The following is a 24,797-nucleotide window of genomic DNA, read 5'->3' as shown; positions in this document are numbered from 1 at the left end:
TGTTGAACTTAATGTTGAGTCCGGAAGGCTGTGAAGTCCCTAATCGAAAGATGAGATTCTGTTCCTAGGGCTTCTTGGAACCATTTAGGAGGCCAATGCTAGAGCGATCACAGGGCACTGGAATGGAGAATTTAAATACAGGTAACTGGAATTGGGTCACGCTTACGGATTGAATGGAGATGTTCTGAAAAGTGGTCACCCAATGTGTGTTTGGTCCTCCACTGTGAGGAGATGCATTGTGAGCAGTGAAAACAGTATATTAAATTGAAAGAAGTACGAGTAAATAATTCTTTCATCTGGAAACAGTGTTTGGGATTCCTGGTCTGGTCTATTCCTGATAATTATTACCCAGCTTATCCAAAATTACCATTTTGCTCAATTGCTTAAATTCTAATGTAACTTTCAGCAGCTTACAGCCCTTCCTCCACCGTTGCTGTCACTTACTGAACCCGTGACCGGCCCACTGGTTTTTCAGATTGAACTACAGTCTGCTTCCTGGCCAGAGTTCTAGTCTCCTGACTGATGTACACTTCTCTGTCATTTCAAGATCTTATGGATCTTCATTCTCATATACCTCCATCAGTGCATCCTCTGATACTTTACTCTTCAAATAGCTTCTGGACTTCACTCACCACCACATCTGTTCCCAAATGTGTTGGTGCTCCATGTCGACATGAACATTGGACAAGTTAAGAGTAAGCTGGAGCTGATTTTTTTAAACAACACCAGGTCAGTCTCTTTAGTACCAATATATCAACTAGTTCAGCTTTATTCCACCACAGGACCTCCAACCTTGAGTCTGCATTCCATCCTATTGTGTCTTCTCTATTCCTCATCTTCCATCTGTATATGCGTGTCCTACAAATTGATATGCGACCAGGCCTATTTACCTTAAGTTAATATCAAGTTAATTTATCTCCTAATTCTTCTTTTCTTGTGTTGTGTTCTTGAGTTTTCTTTGTATACATTCATGTCAATGTTTTGGCTGCCCTTCCAGATCCAAGCTCATCACTATTTCTTTCTTCCACTTCTTCTTCTCTTTACCTATCCCCACCTCTCATCATCATATTTTATTCTTTCATAGAATGCGAGCATCGCTGGCAAGGCCAGCATATATAGCCCATCCCTAATTACCCTCAAGACGGTGGTGGTGAGCTGTCTTCTTGAAGCGCTGCAGTGTGGCATGGATACACCCACAGTGCTTTAGGAAGGGAGTTCTAGGTTTTCGACCCAGCGACAGTGAAGAAGCAGCAATACAAGTCCAAGTCAAGGTGGTGTGTGGCTTGGACTGAAACTTGCAGGTGGTGGTGCTTCTATGCATCTGCTGCTCTTCTCCTTCTAGGTGGTCGAGATTGTGGGTTTGCAAAGTTCTGTCAAAGGAGGCTTGGCAAGTTGTTTTCAGTTCTCCCTTCTTCGATATTCTGGATCCCCAAATCACTGCTGTAGCCTTTCACCACTCCTTTACCTTCCTATGTTGTTGCAACTATACAAGGCATTGGTGAGACCGCACCTGGAGTACTGTGCACAGTTTTGGTCCCCTTACTTGAGGAAGGATGTAGTTGCACTGGAGGCGGTTCAGAGGAGGTTCATTAGATTGATTCCAGAGATGTGGGGCTTGTCTTATGAGGAGAGATTGAGCAGTTTAGGCCTATACTCGCTAGAGTTTAGAAGAATGAGAGGAGATCTAATTGTGGTATATAAAATGCTAAAGGGGATAGACAAAGATGACGTGGAGTGGATGTTTCCCCTTGTCAGGCATTCTAGAACAAGAGGCCATTGTTTTAGGCTAAGGGGTGGTAGATTTAAATCAGAGATGGAGGAATTACTTTTCTCAAAGGGATATGAATCTGTGGAATTCACTACCTTAGAGTGCAGTGGATGCTGGAACGCTGAATAAGTTTAAGGAGGAGATAAACAGATTTTTAATTAGTAATGGGTTGAAAGGTTATGGGGAGAGGACGGGAAATTGGAGTTGAGGCCGAAATGAAATCAGCCATGATCGTAATGAATGGTGGGGCAGGCTCGAAGGGCTGAACTGCCTACTTCTGCTCCTAGTTCCTATGTTTTTATACTGTTATAGTTGTGACATCCTCTTATACAAGCTTACAGCTTCCATCTCTACCTCTCTTGATATTGTCCAAAGGGCTCATTGAGACATCTGTCACTGTTTCCTTTTGAGCAGAAACTCCAACTGTCCCATTCTGCTCTCTTGCTGACCTTCCTGCCCAGTATTCCTGTTGGGGGCTAATCTTGCCATCCTCAATCCTGTAGAACTCAACAGTACTGACCCTGTGGACTCTTCAAGTGGATTAGCTATCACTGTGTCTCTCTGCATCTCCCTCCAGAATGTCTATTCACATGTGAACAAGGCCCTCATCATCCACGAACTTATTGTGGATGATTGCGATGACATTCTAATCTTGACTGAAACCTGGCTGAGGGATAATGACACCTTCCCACTAAATGAAGCATCCTTGCTTGGCTGTATCTTTCACCACCTGACCTGCCCAAAACCATCATGTTGGCGATGTGCCTCTCATCACTAAACTGTACCTTGGTTTGTCCCCCTACTCCAGTGGCACTTTCTTCTTTTTTGATCATCTCACCTTGTTCCACTCCTCGCGCCTCATTTAAGATGCTTGTTCTCTACCACCCATCCAAGTGCCATAAAGATTTTCTCACAGAAATATCTTCAATACTTTCCTCCTTCAGCCTTTGCACCAAGCCTTCTCATCTTCAATGATTTTAACCTGCTGAGTTCACTGCCCTCCTATCCTCCTTTAATCTCTCCCTCCATATAAATTTCCTAATCCACCTGACCTTGCCATTTCATATGACCTTGCTTTTCCCATCATGTCAATCACAGGTGAGGCATTTGATCATTTCCTTGTATTGCTCTCCACCCACATACCCTTTCCCCCTTCAATTCTACTTCCTACTGTGTCTGTCCTTGGGAAAAGCTCCCTTGTAATTCACTTAAAACTGCGTTTTCAAAATTTAGCCTTTGGCCCTCCATTTATTTTTCTTTATTATTCATTCATGCGATGGGGCTAAGCCAGCATTTATTGCCCATCCCTAATTGCTCTTGAGAACCAAGTGGCTTGCTAGAAGGCATTTTAAGAGTCAACCACATTGCTGAGGGTCTGGAGTTATATGTAGGCCAGACAGGGTAAGAACTGCAGATTTCCTTCCCTAAAGGACATTAGTGAACAACAACCGACAATGATTTCATGGTCATCATTAGACTTTTCATTCCAAATTTTTTATTGAATTCAAATTTCGCCATCTGCCGTGGTGGGCAATGAAAGAAGTTTTATGTGAATCATGGCGATGATTCATGGGCCAGGAACTTCCAGTCGACGTGTGGAGGTGGGCCCGACAAGCCGGCGCGTAAAATGACATGTGATGAAGTTGGGTGTGCGTCCTGACATCATCGCACTGTCTCACAATGTTTCGTTCGGCGGGCGGGCGCGTGCCAGAGCTGGCTGCATGCCCGCCGATAATTAATAGGCCTTTTATGGCCATTAACGAAGTAACTAATTTCAAGTTTATGCTGCCCATCCAACCTTACGGTTGGCGGGCAGTCAAAAAGGCCAAGTGGCCTTTACGTTTTTTAGGTAACCTCATCCATGAGTGGGATGAGGTTTCCCAAAGCTTTTACAAATTAAATAAAAAGTTTTTTCTGAAAAATAAAAACATGTCCCATCTCATGTGACACAGTCACATGAGGTGACATGTTTCATTAAATTTTTATGACATTCATTTATTTTTTCAAAAGCGTTTCCATCTCCCTGAGGCAGCTCTGTGCCTCAGGGAGACTGAAGCGCTCTTTCGCATGCATGTGCAAAAGAACACTGGACCCGACTCTCCCTCCTCCCCCCACCAGTGCAGGTAGCGCTTAGCACTACCGCTCATGTATTACGCTTGGTGGGCCTTAATTGGCCCACCCGAGTAAAATGGCGGTGCGGAGCTGATCGCAGGCAGCAGTCGGCTCTGCAAACGCTCCCCGCTCGCTCCTGCCGAGCCCGCCCAATGTGGGAAAAATTCAGGCCATGATATATCTGCAGCTGCCAATCTGCTTAACCTCATACTCACCTCCACCTCTTATGTCCTAGTTCCCATTACTCTCTCTAATGTTGGTCTTCACCCCTACTCCCTTAAATCCAAGAAATGTAGACTTGAATGGATATGGGGAACAGCTGGCTTAGCCGCCAGATCTGGCTGAACTATGAAAAGCACTATCGGTTCTTGTCTGCCAAAACTGCGCTCGAAACCAGGATTATTCTGGAATGTAAAGACAAATCCCATCTTTCCTCTACTGGAAAATGTCTTCTTAAACTCTTCACCTCGTGTCCTCAACCCTCATCTCCATTAAAAGTGCAATCTTAAAATTCTCATCCTCATTTTCAAATCCTTGCATGAAATCACCCCTTGCCATCTCCGTTATCTCCTTCTCTAAGATATATGCACGCCTTCAATTCTGACCGCTAAAGCATGTCCAATTTTAATCTGTCCATTATGGCAGCCTAGCCTTCAGCTGCTAAGGCTCCAAGCTCAGGGATTCCCTCCATGAACATCTCGACCCCTCTACCTTTCTCTTCTTCATTAAGACGTTCCTAAAACTTACTCCTTTGACCAATCTTTTGGTCATCTGCTCTAATTTCTCCTAATGTGCCTTGGTGTCAAACTTTACTTTATAATGCTCTTGTGAAGTACCTTGGGACGTTTTATTACATTAAAGGCTCCAAATAAATAAAAGGTGTTGAAGCTGTTGTTGATGGGAAACCAACAAGGATAGCACTGGAGTAATCAAGACTAGGGCTGATAAAGGCTCTATGACCATTCCATAGATGAGCTGAGTTATGTCTGGAGAGACTCCTCGTAAGAGATGGAACCAGGTGGCTTTGTGATTGAGTGGATATGGAATTAGATGCTCAGCTCCAAGCCAAAAATGTGCCCATATTTCAGACAGTATAGTTTTAACGGACATTGGAGTCCATGAAGGGGTAATGGTGTTTGTGGCAGGGGTTGGAGAGTAAGCATTGGCACCATTGTGATTCACATAAAATTTCTTTCATTTTTCACAAATTAATTTCAGCAAGTGAAATTTACTTCAACTCACTGTTGGGAACAAATGAACAATTCTACCTACCTCCATTTTCAGATTTCTCTGAAATTTCAGACAGCTTCCATAAGGCCTTCTTCTGTTCTGCATTCCTGGATCAAGGTCAGGTGAACAAGTGCAAAATAAGAACACTGTAACATTTACATACTTATATTCTAATATTAATCAACTATACAACATTTATAGAAGACTAAGTTAGTTTGCTCTTTTGCTCGTTGCCATGCATGCCATGATCCTGAATCATGGGGATGGATTTTATGCTCTCCCACTGGCAGGTTTGAAGGGGGAGGGGCATGTAAAATCCAGCTGGTGGCCAGTCTGTCAGCTAACTGCCCACCACTGCTCCCAATGCAATTTTACCAGTGGTAAAATTGCGGCATCGGGCAGCCCACCATCCAATGGGCCAACTGAGGCCCTTAAGTGGGAAATTAATGCCAGGTTAGTGCAGAATATTCCATCGCACTCCTGACTTGTGCCTGGAGATAGCAGACAGACTTTGGGGGAGCGTGGAGGTAGTTACTCACTGCAGAATTCCCAGCCTCTGACCTGCTTCTAACCCTACATCTGTGTCAACACTTAAGACCGCCTATTTCTACCTCCATAACTCAGCACTGCCCCTGCTTCAGCTCATCTGCTACTGAAACCCTCATCCATGCCTTTGTTACTCCTCACCAGCCTCCCACATTCTAACTTTTGTAAACTTGAGATTATCCAAAACTCTGCTGCCCATATCCTTACTTGGACTAAGTCCCATTCACCCATCATCCCTGTGCTTACTGATCTACTTTGGCTTCCGGTCAAACAATGCCTTGATTGGGCAAAGAAGTGGCAGATGGAATATAACGTGGGGAAGTGTGAGGTCATGCACTTTGGTAGGAAGAATAGAGGCATAGACTATTTTCTAAATGGGAAGAGAATTCAGAAATCTGGAATGCAAAGGGACTTGGGAGACCTAGCCCAGGATTCTCTTAAGGTTAACTTGCAGGTTGAGTCAGCAGTTAAGAAGGCAAATGCAATGTCGGCATTTATTTCGAGAGGACTAGAATATAAAAGCAGGGATGTGCTGCTGAGGCTTTATAAGGCTCTGGTCAGACCACATTTAGAATATTGTGAGCAATTTTGGGCTCTGTATCTCAGGAAGTATGTGCTGGCCTTGGAGAGGGTCCAGAGGAGGTTCATGAGAATGATCCGAGGAATGAAAGGCTTAACATATGAGGAACGTTGAAGACTCTGGGTCTATACTCGATGGAGTTTAGAAAGATGAGTGGGGGATCTGATTGAAACTTACTGAATACTGAAAGACCTGGATAAAGTGAACGTGAGGAAGATGTTTCCATTAGTAGGAGAGACTAGGACACAAGGGCACAGCCTCGGGGTAAAGGCAAGACCGTTTACAACAGAGATGAGGAGAAAGTTCTTTAGCCAGAGAGTGGTGAATCTATGGAATTCATTGCCACAGAAGGCTTTGGAGGCCAGGTCATTGAGTGTATTTAAGACCGAGATAGATAGGTTCTTGATTGGTAAGGGGATCAAGGGTTACGGGGAGAAGGCGGGAGAATGGGGTTGAGAAATTTATCAGCCATGATTGAATGGCAGAGCAGACTCGATGGGCTGAATGGCCTAATTTCTGCTCCTATGTCTTATAGTCTCCCTTTCTCTGTAATCTCTTCCAGCCCTTGAGATATCTGTGCTCGCGTAATTATGGCCTCTTAGGCAGCCCTGATATTAATAATTCCACCACTGATGGCCTTTCCTTCAGCTGCCCAGCCCAAAGTTCTGGGATTCCCTTCCTAAACCTTTCTGCCTCTCTTTCCTCCTTTAAGACACTTCTTAAAACCTACTGCTTTGACCAAGTTTTTGGCATTCTGCCCTAACTATACATGGCTCCATGTCAAATTTTAACTTTATAATGTTCCTTAGAAGCAATTGGGATGTTTTAATATGTTAAAAGTGCTATACACATAAACTATCATTGCCATCTGCAAACTTCGAAACTGTGCCCTATATACTCAAACCCTGATCATTACTATATAATCAAAAGGTATACATTTATTATAATTGCATTGTTTATAGAGACAACAACTGGTAAAACGATAGACTGGTCAACTTTCTTTTGTGCTGTAAATTCCATGATTCTAATGCTTTTATCTCATCATCCATAGTGAATTGAAAGCAAAATTAACAATTTCACGTGAGAAAAGCTTATGCAGGTCAGCTTCACAATCACTGTCAAAGTTGTGGCTCCCCTGGCTATTGCCTACGTCTCACGTCAGCATATATATATATATATATATAACATGAAATTTTTTTTTTATACTCATTAAGTAACTCTTCTTGACCTGGTTTTAGATCTTTAATTATCTAAGCCAGGGTTCTGTTGAATTTTATAAAGCCCATCGGAAGATGATTTTGAAAAATACCCATCAGCTTGTACAAGGCATTTGACAGAAGTATATGCTACTCAAAAGAAGCATTTTGACAAAGGAAGATGACCAATTTATTTTGGTGTCAGTGACTTGGTGAAAGTAGAAACCCATCCTAGATTAATAGAAAACCTTGCAGCTAAACTAGCTCCTCTCTTTATAAATTATCTGATAATTTACTGGAAGGTATGGTGGCTGGTTTCTTCTATATTGGACATGGGGAAAAAGTTCATGGAGATTAAGGAGAATACCAGAAAATCTTGAGGATATTTTAGCTGGGAAGTTGTTTTCATCTTTCTTTAAATTATTCATTCACAGGATGTGGGCTTCACTGGCAGGGCCAGCATTTTTGCCCATCCCTAGTTGCCCTTGAGAAGGTGGTGGTGAGCTGCCTTCTTGAAGCGCTGCAGTCCATGTGGTGTAGGTACACCCACAGTGTTGTTAGGAAGGGAGTTCCAGGATTTTGACCCAGCGACAGTGAAGGGTCACTGTCCAAGTCAGAATGGTGAATGACTTGGAGGGCAACTTCCAGGTGGTGGTATTCCCATCTTTCTGCTGCCCTTGTCCTTCTAGATGGTAGTGGTCGCGGGTTTGGAAAGCGCTGTCTAAGAAGCCTTGGTGAATTCCTGCAGTGCATCTTGTAGATGTACACACTGCTTCTATTGTGTGTCGGTGGTGGAGGGAGTGAATGTTTGTGGATGTGGTGCCAATCAAGGGGACTGCGTTGTCCTAGATGGTGTCATGTTTTTTGAATGCTGTGGGAACTGCACTCATCCAGGCAAGTGGGGAGTATTCCATCACACTCCTGACTTGTTCCTTGTAGATAATTAGCAGGCTTTGGGGAGTCAGGAGGTGAGTTACTCGTCGCATGATTCCTAGCCTCTGACCTGCTCTTGTAGCCACAGTATTTATATGGCTAGTCCAGTTCAGTTTCTGGTCAATGGTAACCCCCAGGATGTTGATAGTGAGGGATTCAGCAATGGTAATGCCAATGAACATCAAGTTGCATTGGTTGGATTCTCTCTTGTTGGAGATGGTCATTGCCTGACACTTGTGTGGCGCAAATGTTACTTGCCACTTGTCAGCCCAAGCCTGGATAATGTCCAGGTCTTGCTGCATTTGGACACGGACTACTTCAGTATTTCAGGAGTCATGAATGGTGCTGAACATTGTGCAATCATCAGCAAACATCCCCAACTCTGACCTTATGATGGAAGGAAGGTCATTCGTGAAGCAGCTGAAGATGGTTGGGTCAAGGACACTACCCTGAGGAATTCCTGCTGTGATGTCCTGAAGCTGAGGTGACTGACCTCCAACAACCACGACCATCTCCCTTTGTGATAGGTATGACACCAACCAGTGGAGAGTTTTCCACTTGATTCCCATTGACTCCAGTTTTGCTAAGGCTCCTTGAAGCCACACTCGGTCAAATACTGCCTTGCTGTCAAGGGCAGTCACTCTCCCCTCAACCCAGAGTTCAGCTCTTTTGTCCACATTTGAACCAAGGCTGTAATGAGGTCAGGAGCTGAGTGGTCCTGGCGGAATCCAAACTGGGTGTCAGTGAGCAGTTATTGCTGAGCAAGTGCCGCTTGATAGCACTGTTCATGACCCCTTCTATTACTTTACTGATGATCGAGAGTAGACTGATAAGGCTATAATTGGTTAGGTTGGATTTGTCCTGCTTTTTGTGTACAGGACATACCTGGGCAATTTTCCACATAGTCGGCTAGATGCCAGTGTTATAGCTGTAGTGGAACAGCTTGGCTAGGATGGCGGCAAGTTCTGGAGCACAAGTCTTCAGTACTATTGCCAGAATATTGTCAGGGCCCATAGCTTTTACAGTATCCAGTGTCTTCAGCCGTTTCTTGATAGTATGCAGAGTGAATCGAATTGGCTAAAGACTGGCATCTGTGACGCTGGGGAACTCCGGAGGAGGCCGAGATGGATCATCCACTCAGCAATTCTGGCTGAAGATTGTTGCAAGTTCTTCAGCCTTATCTTTTGCACTGATGTGCTGGGCTCCCCCACCATTGGGAATGGGGATATTTGTGGAACCTCCTCCTCCAGTGAGTTGTTTAATTGTCCACCACTACTCACGACTGGATGTGGCAGGATTGCAGAGCTTAGATCTGATCTGCTGGTTGTGGGATCGCTTAGCTCTATCTATCACTTGCTACCTATGCTATTTGGCATGCAGATAGTCCTGTCTTTGTTCTTGCTGACATGATTATGTTGCCTCGTTGGTTAACAATGGGGTTTTTTTTTAGTTCATTCATAGGATGTGGACATCGCTAGCTGGGCCAGCATTTATTGCCCATCCTTAATTGCCCTTGAGAAGGTGCTGGTGAGCTGCCTTCTTGAACCGCTGTAGTCCATGTTGTGTAGGTACACCACAGTGCTGTAAGGTTGCGGGGGGAGGGAAGTTCCAGGATTTTGACCTGGCAACAGTGAAGGAACGGCGATATATTTCCAAGTCAGGATGGTGCGTGGCTTGGAGGGGAATTTCCAGGTGGTGGTGTTCCCATTTGTCTGCTGCCCTTGTCCTTCCAGATGGTAGTGGTTGTGGATTTGGAAGGTGTTGTCTAAGGAGGCTTGGTGAGTTCCTGCAGTGCATCTAGTGGATGGTACACACTGGGTGAGACGATAATTTCTGAAGAAGGACAAAGAGCATCTCATTGGTGAAATGTCACAGAGTTAGGGTTATGTGGTTAAGGTTTAACTGCCCTTGTATCAGAGGAGATGAACAAAGTCAAACTCAGAAGCTACTTTGTCCTCAAATTCTTCTACCCAAGAGGAGGATATACTGTTTATCCTGCAACTTCAGTTTAATTCTAAAGTTACTCAAGGAGGATAGCTAATAGGTAAACAAATATATTGCATTCAAAAAGGATGAAAAATCTATCCTCACTGCCAAACAATCACTAGGGCTGGTTCTAAATCTAGATAAATACATTCATTGTTTGATCAGGATAATTATAAGGCTATCTAATGTGTAAAATAAAACTTGCATTTGTAGGAGAAAATAGTTTACTGACTGGATGTCAGAAATGTCATGAAATGGGTGGTGGGGGAGGTAGGGTGGAAAGAATCAAATATAATGATCCTGAGGGAAGGGGCTGTGGGTAGGTACGACTATGACTCCTTCCATCCAAGGGAGACAGAATAAAAGTTTGATATACAAAGCAAACAATGATATTTTCAACATTTTGTTAATACTAGATTGAGCAATGCATTTTACAGGGGAGCCTTACTGGGTCAACTAAAAAAAGAACTATTTCAACTCAAATACATTTCTCCATATCAGTCACAGGCACCAGAATGTGCTTTCTTTTGTTGGTTAAGGTGAACAAAAAGTTTGGGTCTCTAAATTACCAGATAGCAGTAGGCAGTGACTGCATGTAGGTAACTCCACCATCTACTGGCATTAAAATTTGGACATTTGATAGTACAGAGGGAGAAACCATAGCTTCTGGGTTGTATTTGTAGTCCACTCGAATATCTGTAGTGGTAAGACTGCACTTCCAGTAGGTAGCTAAGTTTAGTGGCGTTGACTGAATACCATTGGAGGATACCTGAGAGACAGAGAGACAGGCAAACATCAGGGCACTCAAAAGTTTAATCGAGATCAATGCTTTTTTTTAATAATTCATTCGATGTGGGTGTTGCTAATTGCTCCTTGTTCAGTTGAGTCAACCACATTGCTGTGGACATTAGTAAACCAGGTTTTTGATAACAATCATTTCATGGTCATCATCAGACTTTTAACTCCATATTTTTATTGAATTCAAATTCCATCACCTGGTGTGGTGGGATTTGAACCAAGGTCCCCAGCATTACCCTGGGTCTCCGGATTACCAGTCCAGTGACAATACCACTATGCCACCACCTCCTCTTATGCAGACTTGCTGTTTGAAGAAGCTATACAGAACAAATGAAGCAATTATCAGGCAAAACACTACATATTGTACAACACAGACTTAATTTTTCACAAATATGAATGAACAAACTTTGTTCTTTTTTATCATTTATTTGGCTGCAGATATTGATGTTATTTTCTATTTACCAATTGTGAGAGAATCCATATTTTTGGATTTTTATCAGCACATTTTTGGTGTGGAGCCATTGTGTGTTGGCATCTGGTGGGGTTGCCAATTGTGATTAAGTGTATTTCTGGAGGTTTCATCACAAGGCTTGCCCCCACAGTCTAGCCATTAGTCGGCCAACACATCATCCTTGGGACGCACTGCCTTCCTGTGCCAATTGGAAAGCAAAAAGATGCATTACCTAACTGGATGATGCTTGGCTGTTAGCCAAACAGCCTTTCTCCCCAGTTTTCAACCTTTTCATTTGGTAAAGAGAAATGTTCGAAGAAAATGACAAACATTATTTTTAATGTCCCTATGATTTTTCTCTGGAGTTGCACACAGCATTGTCCTGGAGATTTCATCTTCAATTTCTGGAGACTCCAGGCCTATCCTGGAGGTTAGCAATCATAACAACACCTGTGGGAGTGACCTTTGGTTGACTGGATGTTGTAACATCTAAGGTAAAGAGTGTACCAAGGAATGATACATTCCACCCTGCCTCAGGACAGAAGTTGACTCTGTTGTAAGATTTAACAGGACACCAGATTAGTCCAGAGTGGAGGGGAAGGCAGCAGAATATTTGTGCTGCTGGGAGATTGGGGCTTGACCAGTTTGCCCGATAATTCATGTTTACCTCGTGTTAATTCTGGATGTTAAATTGTGAGATAGAAAGTGTTGACTTACTGACTTTTGTATAGTACAATTTCTTCTGTTTGTTTAAAACAGTGGAATCTTGGGGCTTTATCTCATAGTATGTAACTAAGATTTCAAATTTCTTCTACTTTAAAAGTTAGTGGTCCCAAATCAGATTCTAACAAAATTGGGGGTCTGGTCTGGGATCGTAACACAAATTATTCCCGAAACGAACATATTCACAGCTCCAAAAATATAGCACAACCTTTTTTCCCAGAATTCACTTTTTTTTAAAACTAGGACTCAAAATATATTGAAAGAATACATTATGCCTATTTTTTCCCTTTGTTAGTTTGTGAATGACTAGTGTTGAATTGAAGCGGAAGTACTATTTTAAAACTTATCAGCTAATGCATTTACATAAACAATGTAGCAGAATGAATGGCACCATGGAGTGCTGGTAAGCAAGTTTGATTCCCACTCCATTATGATCTTATTTTAAGCTGTGCTATTGTGGAGAAGTGTCCAGTAGACAGAAGCTCCTTCCAACAATAAGTGTTGCAAAAGAGAATGGAAAATCGTCTAACACAGTTGCCAGCTGGCTTCTAGAAACTGGTTATCCCTACTGCAAAGCATGCATGTGGGTGAGACACCTATGGCGGGACTGTGATGCCATCCATTATCAAATATGTCGATGATGCTCACAATCTAAGCTCACACATGAAGAATGGTTGCTTGGGAGAGATACTAGAGCAGTGCTGTCTAATAGAAATCACTAACTAGTGTGGCTATAACAACATTATTTTAGTCACTTGCATAGCGTTAGTAGAAAACAGTGCACTTAGTCATATAGAACTGGTAAGTGTAGTTCTTTTGTGTATATTAATTTAACATTCACCACCATTTTGTAACCAAGGATTAGTAACCAATGGTCAAAAGGCACTTGAATACTCTGCTTTTCACTTTACCAACAACGCACACAAATGTTAAAAGTATACAAGCATACACTGTGGAAATATGAAAATGTGATTGTACATTTATTTACTAATCAGAAATGCATTCAACCACATGTGGCAAGCGGCTAATGTATTGTACTACAACGTCCTAGAAAGCAAACCAAGTTTTATAAAATTCAGCACAAATGCGGGCTTTAAAACAAGAGACCAGAAAATTTAAGGGAAAGAATCAAATCTTGGTAAAAGCAACTTCTGCTATACCAGCTTAGCATCCCAAAAGGCAAAAACAGCAGCAGCTTGTCCAGGGGAGTATTAAAAATATTTACATTTATATGCATTACTATTAAATTGAGATATTCAAATATTATTTTTTCTACAAAATTAACAGAATATGAGATTCATTTGCTGTATATAGCATTTATTTCACTTTTTCATTTAATTTTGGGGGCACAGGAAGGAGGGAAGCAAAGGATATTTAGCATATTCAACATGCAGCAAATGAGCTAAATTCTTTCTACTTAAGTATTATTTATAACAACAGTCAATGCAAGATATTTGCTTTCTATTAGCATAAAAATACTGAATTTTATATGACATTTAAAATATTTTGAATTTTTAGCTCAGTGTGTAGTGCTCCTTGACATTGATTTAGCAGTTTGCAAGAAGGTAAATTTGCTCTAACTTTGAAGCTCTACATCGTGATTAGGCCAAAATGAACACAATTCTACCGCATTCTACTCTTTGAGATCTTTAAAATACAACTATAGCTGACAGTTGTAGCTTGTTCAACTACCTTACAAAATAGATCATTGGTGCGACTCAAAATATTCTGGGTTTGAAACAATCATATGATAGGTATATCAGAAATATTATACACTTGTTGAATGATGAACTGCAGTAGGTTTTTAGGAAACAGGAAAATGACTATATACAGGTTACCAAGATACCTCATTCAATCTTCTTAGAATTATGCAAAAATAAATGTAGCCCAATATTTCACTATATAATAAAAACTGCAAATATAACCATTATGCCATTAATCTTCACAACTTCAATGCATCCATAAGCTTTCTGTAACAGTATTATCAAAAGTGCACAAACAAGGTAGCTCTTTTCAGAGCTGCACTAAATCTAAATCTGACTAGTCTCAAAGCGCACTTCAATATTGTTCACAGGGTCCTTACAACAGTGATTTTCTTCATTGTTTGCCTTACCTGATATTTCAGGATATCCACATTATAATAGGAAGAAGATGGATTCTGTTCAGCCAGTTTCTTGAGGTAGGCAGTGAGAGTTTGCATGTTCATCCAAAAGTCTTTTGTGTTTGAGTCATTCTGTGATGGATCACTGAGAGAAAAACATGAAAATATCTCAGATAAGGCACAGCATTCCAGTTGCTAACATTTATTAACATTAACCATTGTGCCTACTCTCAATTCTCCTACATGTTCTGAGTCTTCATTGAAAACAACTGCTCATCAACAGTTTCCAACAGGCAATATAGTTCAATCTTTACCCAGTATTGGAAAAATATTTTAAAAATTGCTCACCTCTTGATGGCTAGGAGTTCCTAAAACAAAAATGCTTTTCTTTTTGCTGAATTTGCTTTACTTACTTGTCAAAAACACAATTACCATACAAGCCAACCTAGGAACTTGCAAAAGCTGATAAACTCAAAAAATCCTGAATACAAGCCAATGACTAGGACCACTGGTTTATGGTAAATCAATAAGTACAGTTTCCTGTTTAGTAAATGAGATTCCAGGATTTTATTAGCTGTTTTGTGAATCATATTCTGTAATTGGCTCAATTTTTCTATGAAAATTAAAACCAAATGGACAATAAAATTTGTTTTGATCATAACTTAAGCTGCAGGCATACTTATATTGTATATACTCATGTAAATTTTTGAGACCAATTTTTAGGCCAAAAGTCATGGGGTTGACTTTTACACAAGTTATGTTTTCTTGGAGTTGAAATGCATGCTTGATTTGGGCCAAAGTGAAATTCAAAAAAGACCGTTGCAATGGAATAAAGTAAAAACCAACAACATATTTTATAACATTACAAACTACATACATTTCATCCAACTTAATATGAATATATAACAAATTAACTACAACACCACATCTAAATCTTTCAAAATCATTCTGGTCACCATCTGAATCACTGAACAATTTGTCTCAATTGCCTGGTTGTGTAACATCATTGTGTGGATCTTCCGTGTCTTCACCACTATCGGTAGCAACTTTGGCATTATCATTCCACAAGTAATCATCCTCAGTACTGCTGAACACATTTAATATTTCACATTTTAGAAATTAATTTTTTAAACAGTTTTGGGATCAAATTCATTCCACACATCTACGATCCATTGACAGAATGCTGCTAGTGAAGGTGTTTGCATATTTCCACTCTGTGTGAATTTTTTTTGCCTTCAAACATCCAATTGTTCCCCATCTTTTGAATACTGTCCTTGAGAGGTTTATTTATACACATCCAAGGGCTGAACACCACTTGTAAGGCTGTCGGAAATAACTGCCATGTCAGTGTTGGTCGTTCTCACATCACTGACTACATCGTCAATGGGATGTGATTTGAATGTGTCCCAAAGGAGCAAATGTTTCTCTTTGAGTAGTTCTCCTGATCTCAATTTTCACACTTCTTTGATTCAGCTTCTGCTGTCTTCATCCATTCAACCTTTCTCATGAACATGAATGACAATGCCTTTCTGAAATTTCTAGTTGGGGAGAGTTTTTCACTTGAATATCACCATTCTCTTTAACTTTGTGCCACTCGCCATACAAGATGGATTGCGTCTTCCCGTGGCCAGTCGTCCTTACAAGGACCATTTTTCACCAATCTTGGTAATTGTCAGGAAGATATAATAATTTCCATGATGTTATTGGAATTTATTGTAAAATAGAGTAAACTGGGATGTGTCTATATGTTTGTCTGTGAGACTTAATTGAATTAGAGGCAGCTAGTCTGGGTACTTTGATGTAGGAAGAGAAGTTGGATTTAAAATGTTAAATAGACAAACATGGGGAAGTGTTAGAATGTGAAGTATAAAGGGAACATTTGTGTTTTTAAGCAAACCATAGTGGCTTGAATTCAAAGGACGGGGTATAATGTATGCCTAGCCAGTAGAAGTAGTAAGAAATAGCATGTTTATTTATTTTTCCCAAAGATTACTGGTGGAATTGGTACTATGATAGGTTTTTTTTATATTAGTAGAGAGGTAAAGTTCAAAAGACATAGTGAAACCATAGGAATTTGCATTCAAAGAGGAAAATATGTATAAAGGAGAGAAGACTGTAAGAGAGGCAGTTTAAGGTCCAACAAGTGTGAAAAGACTGCAGCCTGTATGTACCAAACTGCTGTCTCCAGGGACTGAAGTTAAGAGAACTCACTTTGAATCCCACTGTTCAGGATATCGTTTACTTTGCCTGGGTCTTTTAAAACTGGTGTGTCTTACTGTTGCATTAATGAAAGTGTAACTAGGAGTTGAATTAATTAGGGAATTCAGAAGTTATTATAGTAGTAATTTGTAGACATACATGTGTGCTTACAATCTTTTCTTTTATTAATAAATGTTCACTTTAGTTTTATAAAAATCTCTTAAGACTCGGTAGTCTTATTACTGAATTCAAAGCCCACATCTCGAAACAAATAAATTGAAAATTATTTGTGATGGTTGTTTCAAGTTTCCCCCGGGAGTTGAAAAGCTCAGCATTTACTATCTGCTGTGTCATAACAAAAATGGTCTTGTTTGCCGGCATGTCAAAGTTCATCATATTTTTTCCATATTTCCAATACAGCTAATTGATATGCATTCACCTTGGTGCTGGATGATAAATCGGTGGAATTTGGTGAGTTTATCAGAGTTCAGGTGGCAGACACTCTGAAATTTTTGTTTTCTGATGGAGTACTAAATTGTGCCTTTTCATGAATCATGCGCATTACCCTAGCACTGGCCTTGAATTCTGACATACCATGATTCTTCATTTCTCTGAAGGCACAGAGTTGGGTAGCTCCATGGGTGATAATATGACCCATTTGCTGATGCTTTTTAACTCATTCTGCCACTTTTCTCCTCCAATTTAAATTGAGCTTTGTACTTGTTATTCTGTCTTGAAGGCATTGTGATAGATCATGTGTTACACCTTAGTCCTGTTGATTGTCTGGGAGATTTCTGCCAGAATTGGCAAAGGAAAATCTAAATGTTCTTGTTCATGCCTTTAAATTAATGAACTGCAGTAATTACCAGTAAGTAATTAAAAATCACAACATTGAATAGCCCTTGAAAAACTAAGGTCAACTTTTATATGACGTAATTGAAAAGTTACGGTTTTTTAGGTCAAAAGTCATGGGTCGGCTTTTACATTAAATGAATTTTTACACGCGTATGTTGTACAGAAAAATCCAAGTACACAAAAGTGTGCTTTTGCAGTGATAATCATAGAAATTTCTGAAAGCAGGTGTAAATAGCGAAGATACAAGATTTATTTCCTGAGTTAGCCAGGGATGTTACTTAAGCAAATTTTGATTTTTAATATTTCTTTGATGCATTTGCAATTATCTACAATTCTGCTTTTCATGCCAAAAATAATTTATTTTGCAAAGTTCACAGATAATTTAGGTATTAATAGTTACAAATTCTGGCCACATACACAGAGCGAAGATATGTGCAGAATTCTGAGGTGACCTTGGGCACATGGGATGTTCAAATTCCAAGCTGACAAGAAACACTACCATCAGTGAGAAATGTTGATGATTAACATGTATGCTTATTATTGAAACAATCATCTTGTAAATCATTTTTCTCAACTCGTGGAAGGTCTAAATGTGGTTAAACTTACAATTTGTAACATCATAATTTTTGCCTGCCGTACGTGTTTAGTATGTTAATCACTTAACCTGAATTCACCTCAAGCCTTCAATGTACTAATTCTTTTGAAAGAATCTGGTTCTGATAACTAGGTTCAGTGCTGCACACCCTTCTTGTTAACACTGTTATTATACAACACATAATGCGGGGCCCAACTTTTAGTGCAAAATACAGTGTGAATACTAGAAAATTCTGTACTTTTACGATCAGAATCAGATGACAATTTAAAAAAATATTATTGATGCAACAACCCAAAAAAACACAAAATTATGGTGGAAATTAAGGATCCTACTAATTGCAAGTATGCAGAGCATTTTTAGGCAGCCTCAGGATGACCTAGAGTTCAAATCCTATTCTGATTTTTGCCAGAAAATTGTGAGCAGCTGACAGAGGTCTAGAAACATGGGCAAGCAGTGTGAAATGCTTCCAGGTTGGCCTATACACTCTAGGCTCTATGAATAACTACATCAGTGACAAAGGAGAGCTGTAGGAGGAAGCACAGGATCAGATTTAACAAAATAGTGGAGGTCAGGAATATATAATAATTTTCATAATGTTATTGTAATTTATTATAAAGTATGGTAATAGTGGGGTCTGTTTCTATGGGTGTATATGTATGTGGGTTTTAAATGAATTACAGACAGCTGGTTTTGGTACTTTGATGTATCAGATGGGAAACTAAGTTTGAAATGCTAAGAAGGCAAACATGGATTAAGTTTAGAATGTGAGGTGCAAAGAGAACATGAAATGTTACACCTAGCCAGAAGAAGTGAAGAAAGTGTGCTTATTTTTCCTAGAGTACTGTTAAAAATTAGTACTATGATAGATTTTTTATTATTAGAGGTAAAGTCCAAAGACATAGTGAAGCAATGGGAATTTGCATTCAAAGGGCAAAATATGTATAAAGGAGAGAAGCCTGTGTGCAAGGGAAGGCATTCAAAGATCTAACAAGTGTGAAAAGCCTCAGTGCCCAAACTGCTGTCTACAAGAACTGAAGTTAAGAAAACTCGCTTTGAATTCAACTGTTTAGGGTACCATGTTACTCTGCCTGGGTCTTTTAAAATCTGTGTGTTTTTACTGTTGCCTTAATGGAGGTGTAACTGGGAGTTAGGTTAATCAGGGGAGTTAGGAGTTATTGTAATAGTGATTTGTAAACCCATGTATGTGCTTAAAATCATTTTTTCTATTTAATAAAGGTTTAATTTGGTTTTTTAAGAAACCTATAAGACTTGGACTTATTGCTACTGAATTCAAGGCATGCACCTTGAAATATACACATTGCAAAACAGATGTGGCAGCTGTTTCAAGTTCCCCTTTGGGATTTAAGCAGCTCAGTATTACCATCGGCTGTGCCATAACAGAGATAGTAGACTACATGCATTGTTGTGTTTCTTAGTTTTTAGTGTACACTGTACTTTCATACCATTGCATTATGAGTGACAATGACAGTACACAAAGAATAATGAACCCCTGGAAGTAACAGCCTGCAACCTCTGGGCTCCAGGGCATTGTAGCTGGGGGGGTAGCCCAAAGATGCACTGGGGAACCCTCCCCATAAGTCCCCAGGTAAGTATTGCCCGGCAATTGTTTGGGAAGGTCAAACTTCCGTTCAGCAATTACCCTGCAATTGGAACCATCCGAAAGTACGATTTAAATCGCAAATTTCGCATGGTTCTGACTGTCTTACAGTAATAGTTTGCTAGGAAAAGTTAGAAGAATTAAAACTTCTAATTCCTGGATATCCGCAGTACTGGCTGCCCCTGACCCCGCCCCACCCACCCGACACCCCATTGGACCCCCCTGACCATGAAACACCCTCCACTGACCATGCCCCCTCGAGTGACCACCCCCTGAACACCTGACCCCCACAGGCCACCTGATCCCCTGACTGACCGCCCGACCACCCACACTGACCATCTGACACACCCAACTGGCCCCCTCCCCTCCACTGACCACCCAAAGCAACCCCCTCCCCAATGACACCCAGCGCTCCCCACAACCGACTGACCCCCAACCCCCCCCTTCTGACCACCTGACCTCCGCCTGATCAACCGGCCCGACCAACCAACCACCCCACTGACCAGCTGACACCCCCCCTCAACCAACCTCCTCCCATTTATTACCCGATTCCCCCTCTGATTGACCCCACCCTGCTCATCCGAACCCACCCTCCCAACCCCCTCACCCCCACTGATCACCCGATCAACGCCTGCCCCCAACCCTTCCTGCCTCCATGGACCAACCAAGCACCAACCCCGCCTCTCAAACAACACCCCCCCCTTCCCCCGACCACACATCCCACGCCCAATCAACAAACCGCCCACCCCCCTGCCCCACTGACCACCCAACCCCCACCCTCCCCACTGACCAACCAGCACCCCTTCCAATAAGCAAATGAGTTGGAAGATTGGGTGAGAAAAGAGCAGCTGGATACCCAGGTAATTAGCTAGGAGCAGAATGGAATTCCAATTCTGACTGCCACTCCACGGAAGTTCAGGTCCATTATAATCTAAGAGAAAGATACAACTGAGTTCAAACCATGAGAATGAGTGATATTCAATTTAAAACAGTCAAATTCAGACCAAAAGTAGATACGGCATTGAAATTTAAGATTTCATTTTAACACAAGGCGGGGAGTTCCTCAGTGATTTCCTGGCATGAGGCCCCGGCCATTATAACTCAAAGTAAGATCCTCAAATGGTTTACGGATGATTTGTATCCAAAAGAATATTTAAGACAGCACCCTAAATTTGTAATATTTACAATAAGGACTAATACACAGGAGGAACTGTTATTTCTAAATAATCAATACCAGATGGTAAAAAGGTCCATTTTAACTCAATCTGCCTGATAGGAACAGTGTGGGCTGGAGATTAAGACTATTGGGGGTTCGGGAGAATTTCCCAACTCTTCCTGGAACAGTACCATCGGCTGTCTTACATCCACCTGAATAGTAGGCAAAGCCTCAGTTTAATGCTTCATTTGAAAGGTAGCTGCCCCAAAAAAATACACCATGGCACCACATGAAAACCTTAATTACATGTTCAATTCTTGGAGCACAGCCTTGCAATTTAATTGAGAGTTCTACCAAATGAGCTCAGCTGAAATTTAGTTACATGTTCTCTAATTCTTGTCACTAAAAATCTACACATGATTATCCAATTATACCATACATTAAAAAACAAGAAATAAAAGTCAGTTCTAGATTGATTTAAAATTTGTTAGTAGATAAACCAATTATGAAGAAATTACCTATACACAAGCTGTGCATTTGGGAGGATTTGCTCAAATTTGCTGGTGTTCCGTATTCGGAAGCTAAGCACTGCTGGTGATGGATTGCTGGTAAAGATTTTAATTATTCCACTTGGAAAGGACATGGTCATATCACCAGTGATTTTGACTATGCATCTGCAGAAAGAGCATAATATTAAAACAGCACCAGGTATTTCAGTTATCAAACAGAAACAGATGGCTCATTTTTATCGCTTTGGATATTCCTGATGATCTCGTAGGCAAAATACTTGTACTCAATCCAATTCAAATGTTATTTTATTCGAAAATTCATTGCAGATAAAATCCCGTGTTGCTGCTGTGCTACTAGTACCACCTTAGTAAACCTAACAAAAAAGTGAAACAAAAACAGCTCTGAAGAAGGGTCATTTGGACTCAAAATTTAACTTTGTTTTTCTCTCTCCACAGATGCTGTCAAATCTGCTGAATTTTTCCAACATTTTCTGTTTTTGTTTCAGATTTCCAGTTATTAGCAGTGGAAACTTACTTGCAGAATCAGATACAGCACCAGGAGCACAATTGTTAGAAGATGAAATCTGCATAGAAAATTAAATTTAATCGAATAAGCCAATCTAGGAGAGTGCTATGATAGCCCGGCAAAAATTCAGAAAACCTTTAGCCAGTCTCAAAATATATTTCAATGCATTATCAGCCTTTACTGAGGCTGAAGAGAAGTGGATCAAGAATTGTCAGGGAAAATTAAGGAAAGGGAATCTTAAGACATGGACATGAATCTACAAGCAAGTGGAGGAACAGAACAGTATCATGCCCCTGATGTAGGGCTGCTGAAATCAGGGTGGTGCTACATAAAGAGATTGCACGGAGGGTTATTTTTGTGTCATTTTATAGTACTATCTCCCGAGCACTGCAGCACTCTGCAAAGGTGTGAATCCAGTTTTCAGGCCACAGTTGGTCATTACTGTCACCTCATGTTCTGGTCCTGTGCTGCAGGGAGCTGCAATTGTCCTTGCAGATTATGGTACAGCTATGCGCTTAGCCCTTTGCTGACCCACATTCTCAGGAGACAGGTCTTTGCCAGGTTGGTTCATCAGATCCTGCAGTGATGGCTGGTATGCATCTTAATTGCGCAGTAAACCAGTCAACACCAACTCTTCTTAACACTAGCATGCCTTCTTTCCTGTAGTGCCATGCAAAGCATAGCAAGCTATGTTTGTAGTGATTCTAAAGCGCCATCCAGTATAATAGTTGATCAAGGATTTAGATATGCTAGTGACACCACTGGTGTACCCAACTGCAAATGTGTTTGGGAAGATAAATTTCACCAGCGCTACATCTACCGCTGCTTGTAAATGAGGAATTCAACAGGGCCTAAAATACACAAGGCAGAAATTATTTCCATCTAATTTGGTACTAAGTTATACAACAAAAATTTGTATTTATATAGCACCTTTAATGGCAAGGTGCTTCACAGAAATGTAATCAGTCAAAAATTGACACAAAGAAGGATGTATTTAGAGGAGTAACTAAAAGCCTGGTCAAGTGGATGGATTTTAATGAAGATCTTAAAGGAGCATAAAGGTGAAGAGGCATAGTGGTTTAGGGAAGGGATCCCTGGTGGAAAGAAGGGAGTCGGGATCTATGTGAAGCCAGAGTTGGAAGAATGCAAAGTTCTCAGGGGGTTGCAGGACTGGGGGAGGCTACACCAGGGAGGAGAGAGTCTATGGAGAGATTGAAAGGAGGATGAAAATTTTAAATCTGAAGCAATGGTGAACTGGGAGCCAATGTAGGTTAACGGGAACAGGAGTGATAAATGAGTGGCAATGTAGTACGTGGGCAGCAGAGTTTTGGATGAGTTCAAGTTTCTAGATAGTGAAACATGGGAGGTACCTAGAAAAGTACAGGAATATTCAAGTCCAGTGATAATAAAAGCACAGATGAGGATTTGAGTACCAGACAGGATAAGGAAGAGATGCAAAATGTTAGAGGTAAAAACAGACAGTCTTTGTGACAGAGAGGATATAGGGTTGGAAGCTCAGGTTCAAATACAATCTATGTCTACTATTGTGGTGTAATGGAGGCTTTAATCAGCCATGCTGAGTTCTTGTTTGAGTACAATTCCACAGGTGCCCTTCAATACTTTGTCCTATTGGCTATCCTTCATATAAGAATCTAGACATTGAATATTGGGTGGCTGGTCTACAACAACAAGAATCCCATCCAAGGTCAAATATATCCTGACTTGACATTCAAGCATGCCTACTTCTAATGTGAAAGCAGGATAGTACTCTCTAGTTGCCAAACTTTGCTCTCTGAACCCAAGAGTATTAAGATCAAATACAGGTTAGGATGGCAGGGTTAGTATTCTATCACAGTGCTTGTACATAGGATCTCAAAGTTGTGTTGAATTAATCTAACTGGATAGAGTTAGGTAACAGAAAGAGAATTAGTACAATCTTCAATGTGCATTACAGGCTCCTAAACAGTAGAGTTAGAAGAGGAGGTCTGCATGTAAATACAACAGAACAACAATGTTTGGTGATTTTAACTATCCCAAAGTGGACAAGAATAAAAGCAATACATTGCAATTTTCCAGACTTAGTCTTTGCCAAAACAGTGGGACCTTTTGCAGGTTGCGAACCCATTTGACCAATTAGTTAGATTTGCCGAGGTTCTTTCACTGAGCCATGATGTTATCATTCCGCCTCCAGGTTTCCTAACCAATCAGGAAGTACAGGTGCAACGGCACGTTTAAATATGCAATCAAGAATCTCTAAAGGGAACCTTGTAGGAGTCACAATGGCAGGAGTGAATGCAGCACTAAATGTACAGTGGGAAACAGGAAACTGCTACAGGATGGAAGCAAAACGTGAGAAGGCTGCCACCCAGTTTAGACTCATCCCCAGATAAATGATGGAAGCAGACAGGGCTAGAAGCAAAGACATTTTCCTTGAGGATGGGTGGAAGAAGCAGGTTTGGCTACAATAACAGAGACAATGAGCAGCAAGAGTGTGTTATCTAGGACCTGGATTGAGTGCCGCAAAAGGTTTAATGATCTCAAAAGGTTCAGGAAGTTGAGTGCGCTACAACTCTCAGCTAGCAGCCATCACTCTTTCACATTCCTAACATCCTCCTGCACTGCAGTCCTCTGCCTGACACACCTAGCTGTCACACTTTTCTTTTTTCTCCAACCTTCTCCCCAAATCTCCATCTCAACAGCCAACACTCAATTTCAACCTTATCCTATTGCCCTCTCACACTCAGTCCTCAAAGTCATTAATTCTCCATCATCAGAACTCATTTCTCTTCCCACTCATAACTCTCTGTCTTCTCAAACTGCAGGAGAAAGCCCACAACTCCAGAGAGGGGCAGAGAACCAGGGGTGGACCTGCAACCATAGCCATCCTGACCATGATGGAGGAAATCCTTGAGATC

At 41.0% G+C, this 24,797-nt stretch overlaps 1 protein-coding gene across 9 annotated transcripts in view; it reads right to left on the bottom strand.

Moving 5' to 3' along the window:
* Positions 1-24,797, bottom strand: part of fcho2 (FCH and mu domain containing endocytic adaptor 2) — a 267,367-nt gene that overhangs the window by 6,266 nt on the left and 236,304 nt on the right. For 8 of the 9 annotated variants that reach the window (XM_041185860.1, XM_041185867.1, XM_041185861.1 and 5 more), the window contains 4 exons: positions 21,366-21,521; positions 14,437-14,569; positions 10,921-11,120; positions 5,153-5,217 (listed from right to left, as the gene is read on the bottom strand). In XM_041185860.1, coding sequence (XP_041041794.1) covers positions 5,153-5,217; positions 10,921-11,120; positions 14,437-14,569; positions 21,366-21,521 — 554 coding nt within the window. The remainder of the gene's footprint in view (positions 1-5,152; positions 5,218-10,920; positions 11,121-14,436; positions 14,570-21,365; positions 21,522-24,797) is intronic. The other variant, XM_041185866.1, reaches the window with a different exon arrangement.

The sequence above is a fragment of the Carcharodon carcharias genome, chromosome 4, assembly GCF_017639515.1.
Source record: "Carcharodon carcharias isolate sCarCar2 chromosome 4, sCarCar2.pri, whole genome shotgun sequence".
NCBI lineage: Eukaryota > Metazoa > Chordata > Chondrichthyes > Lamniformes > Lamnidae > Carcharodon > Carcharodon carcharias.
The sequence above is the reverse complement of the archived record's forward strand: the minus strand, read 5'-3'. Positions and strand labels throughout refer to the sequence as shown.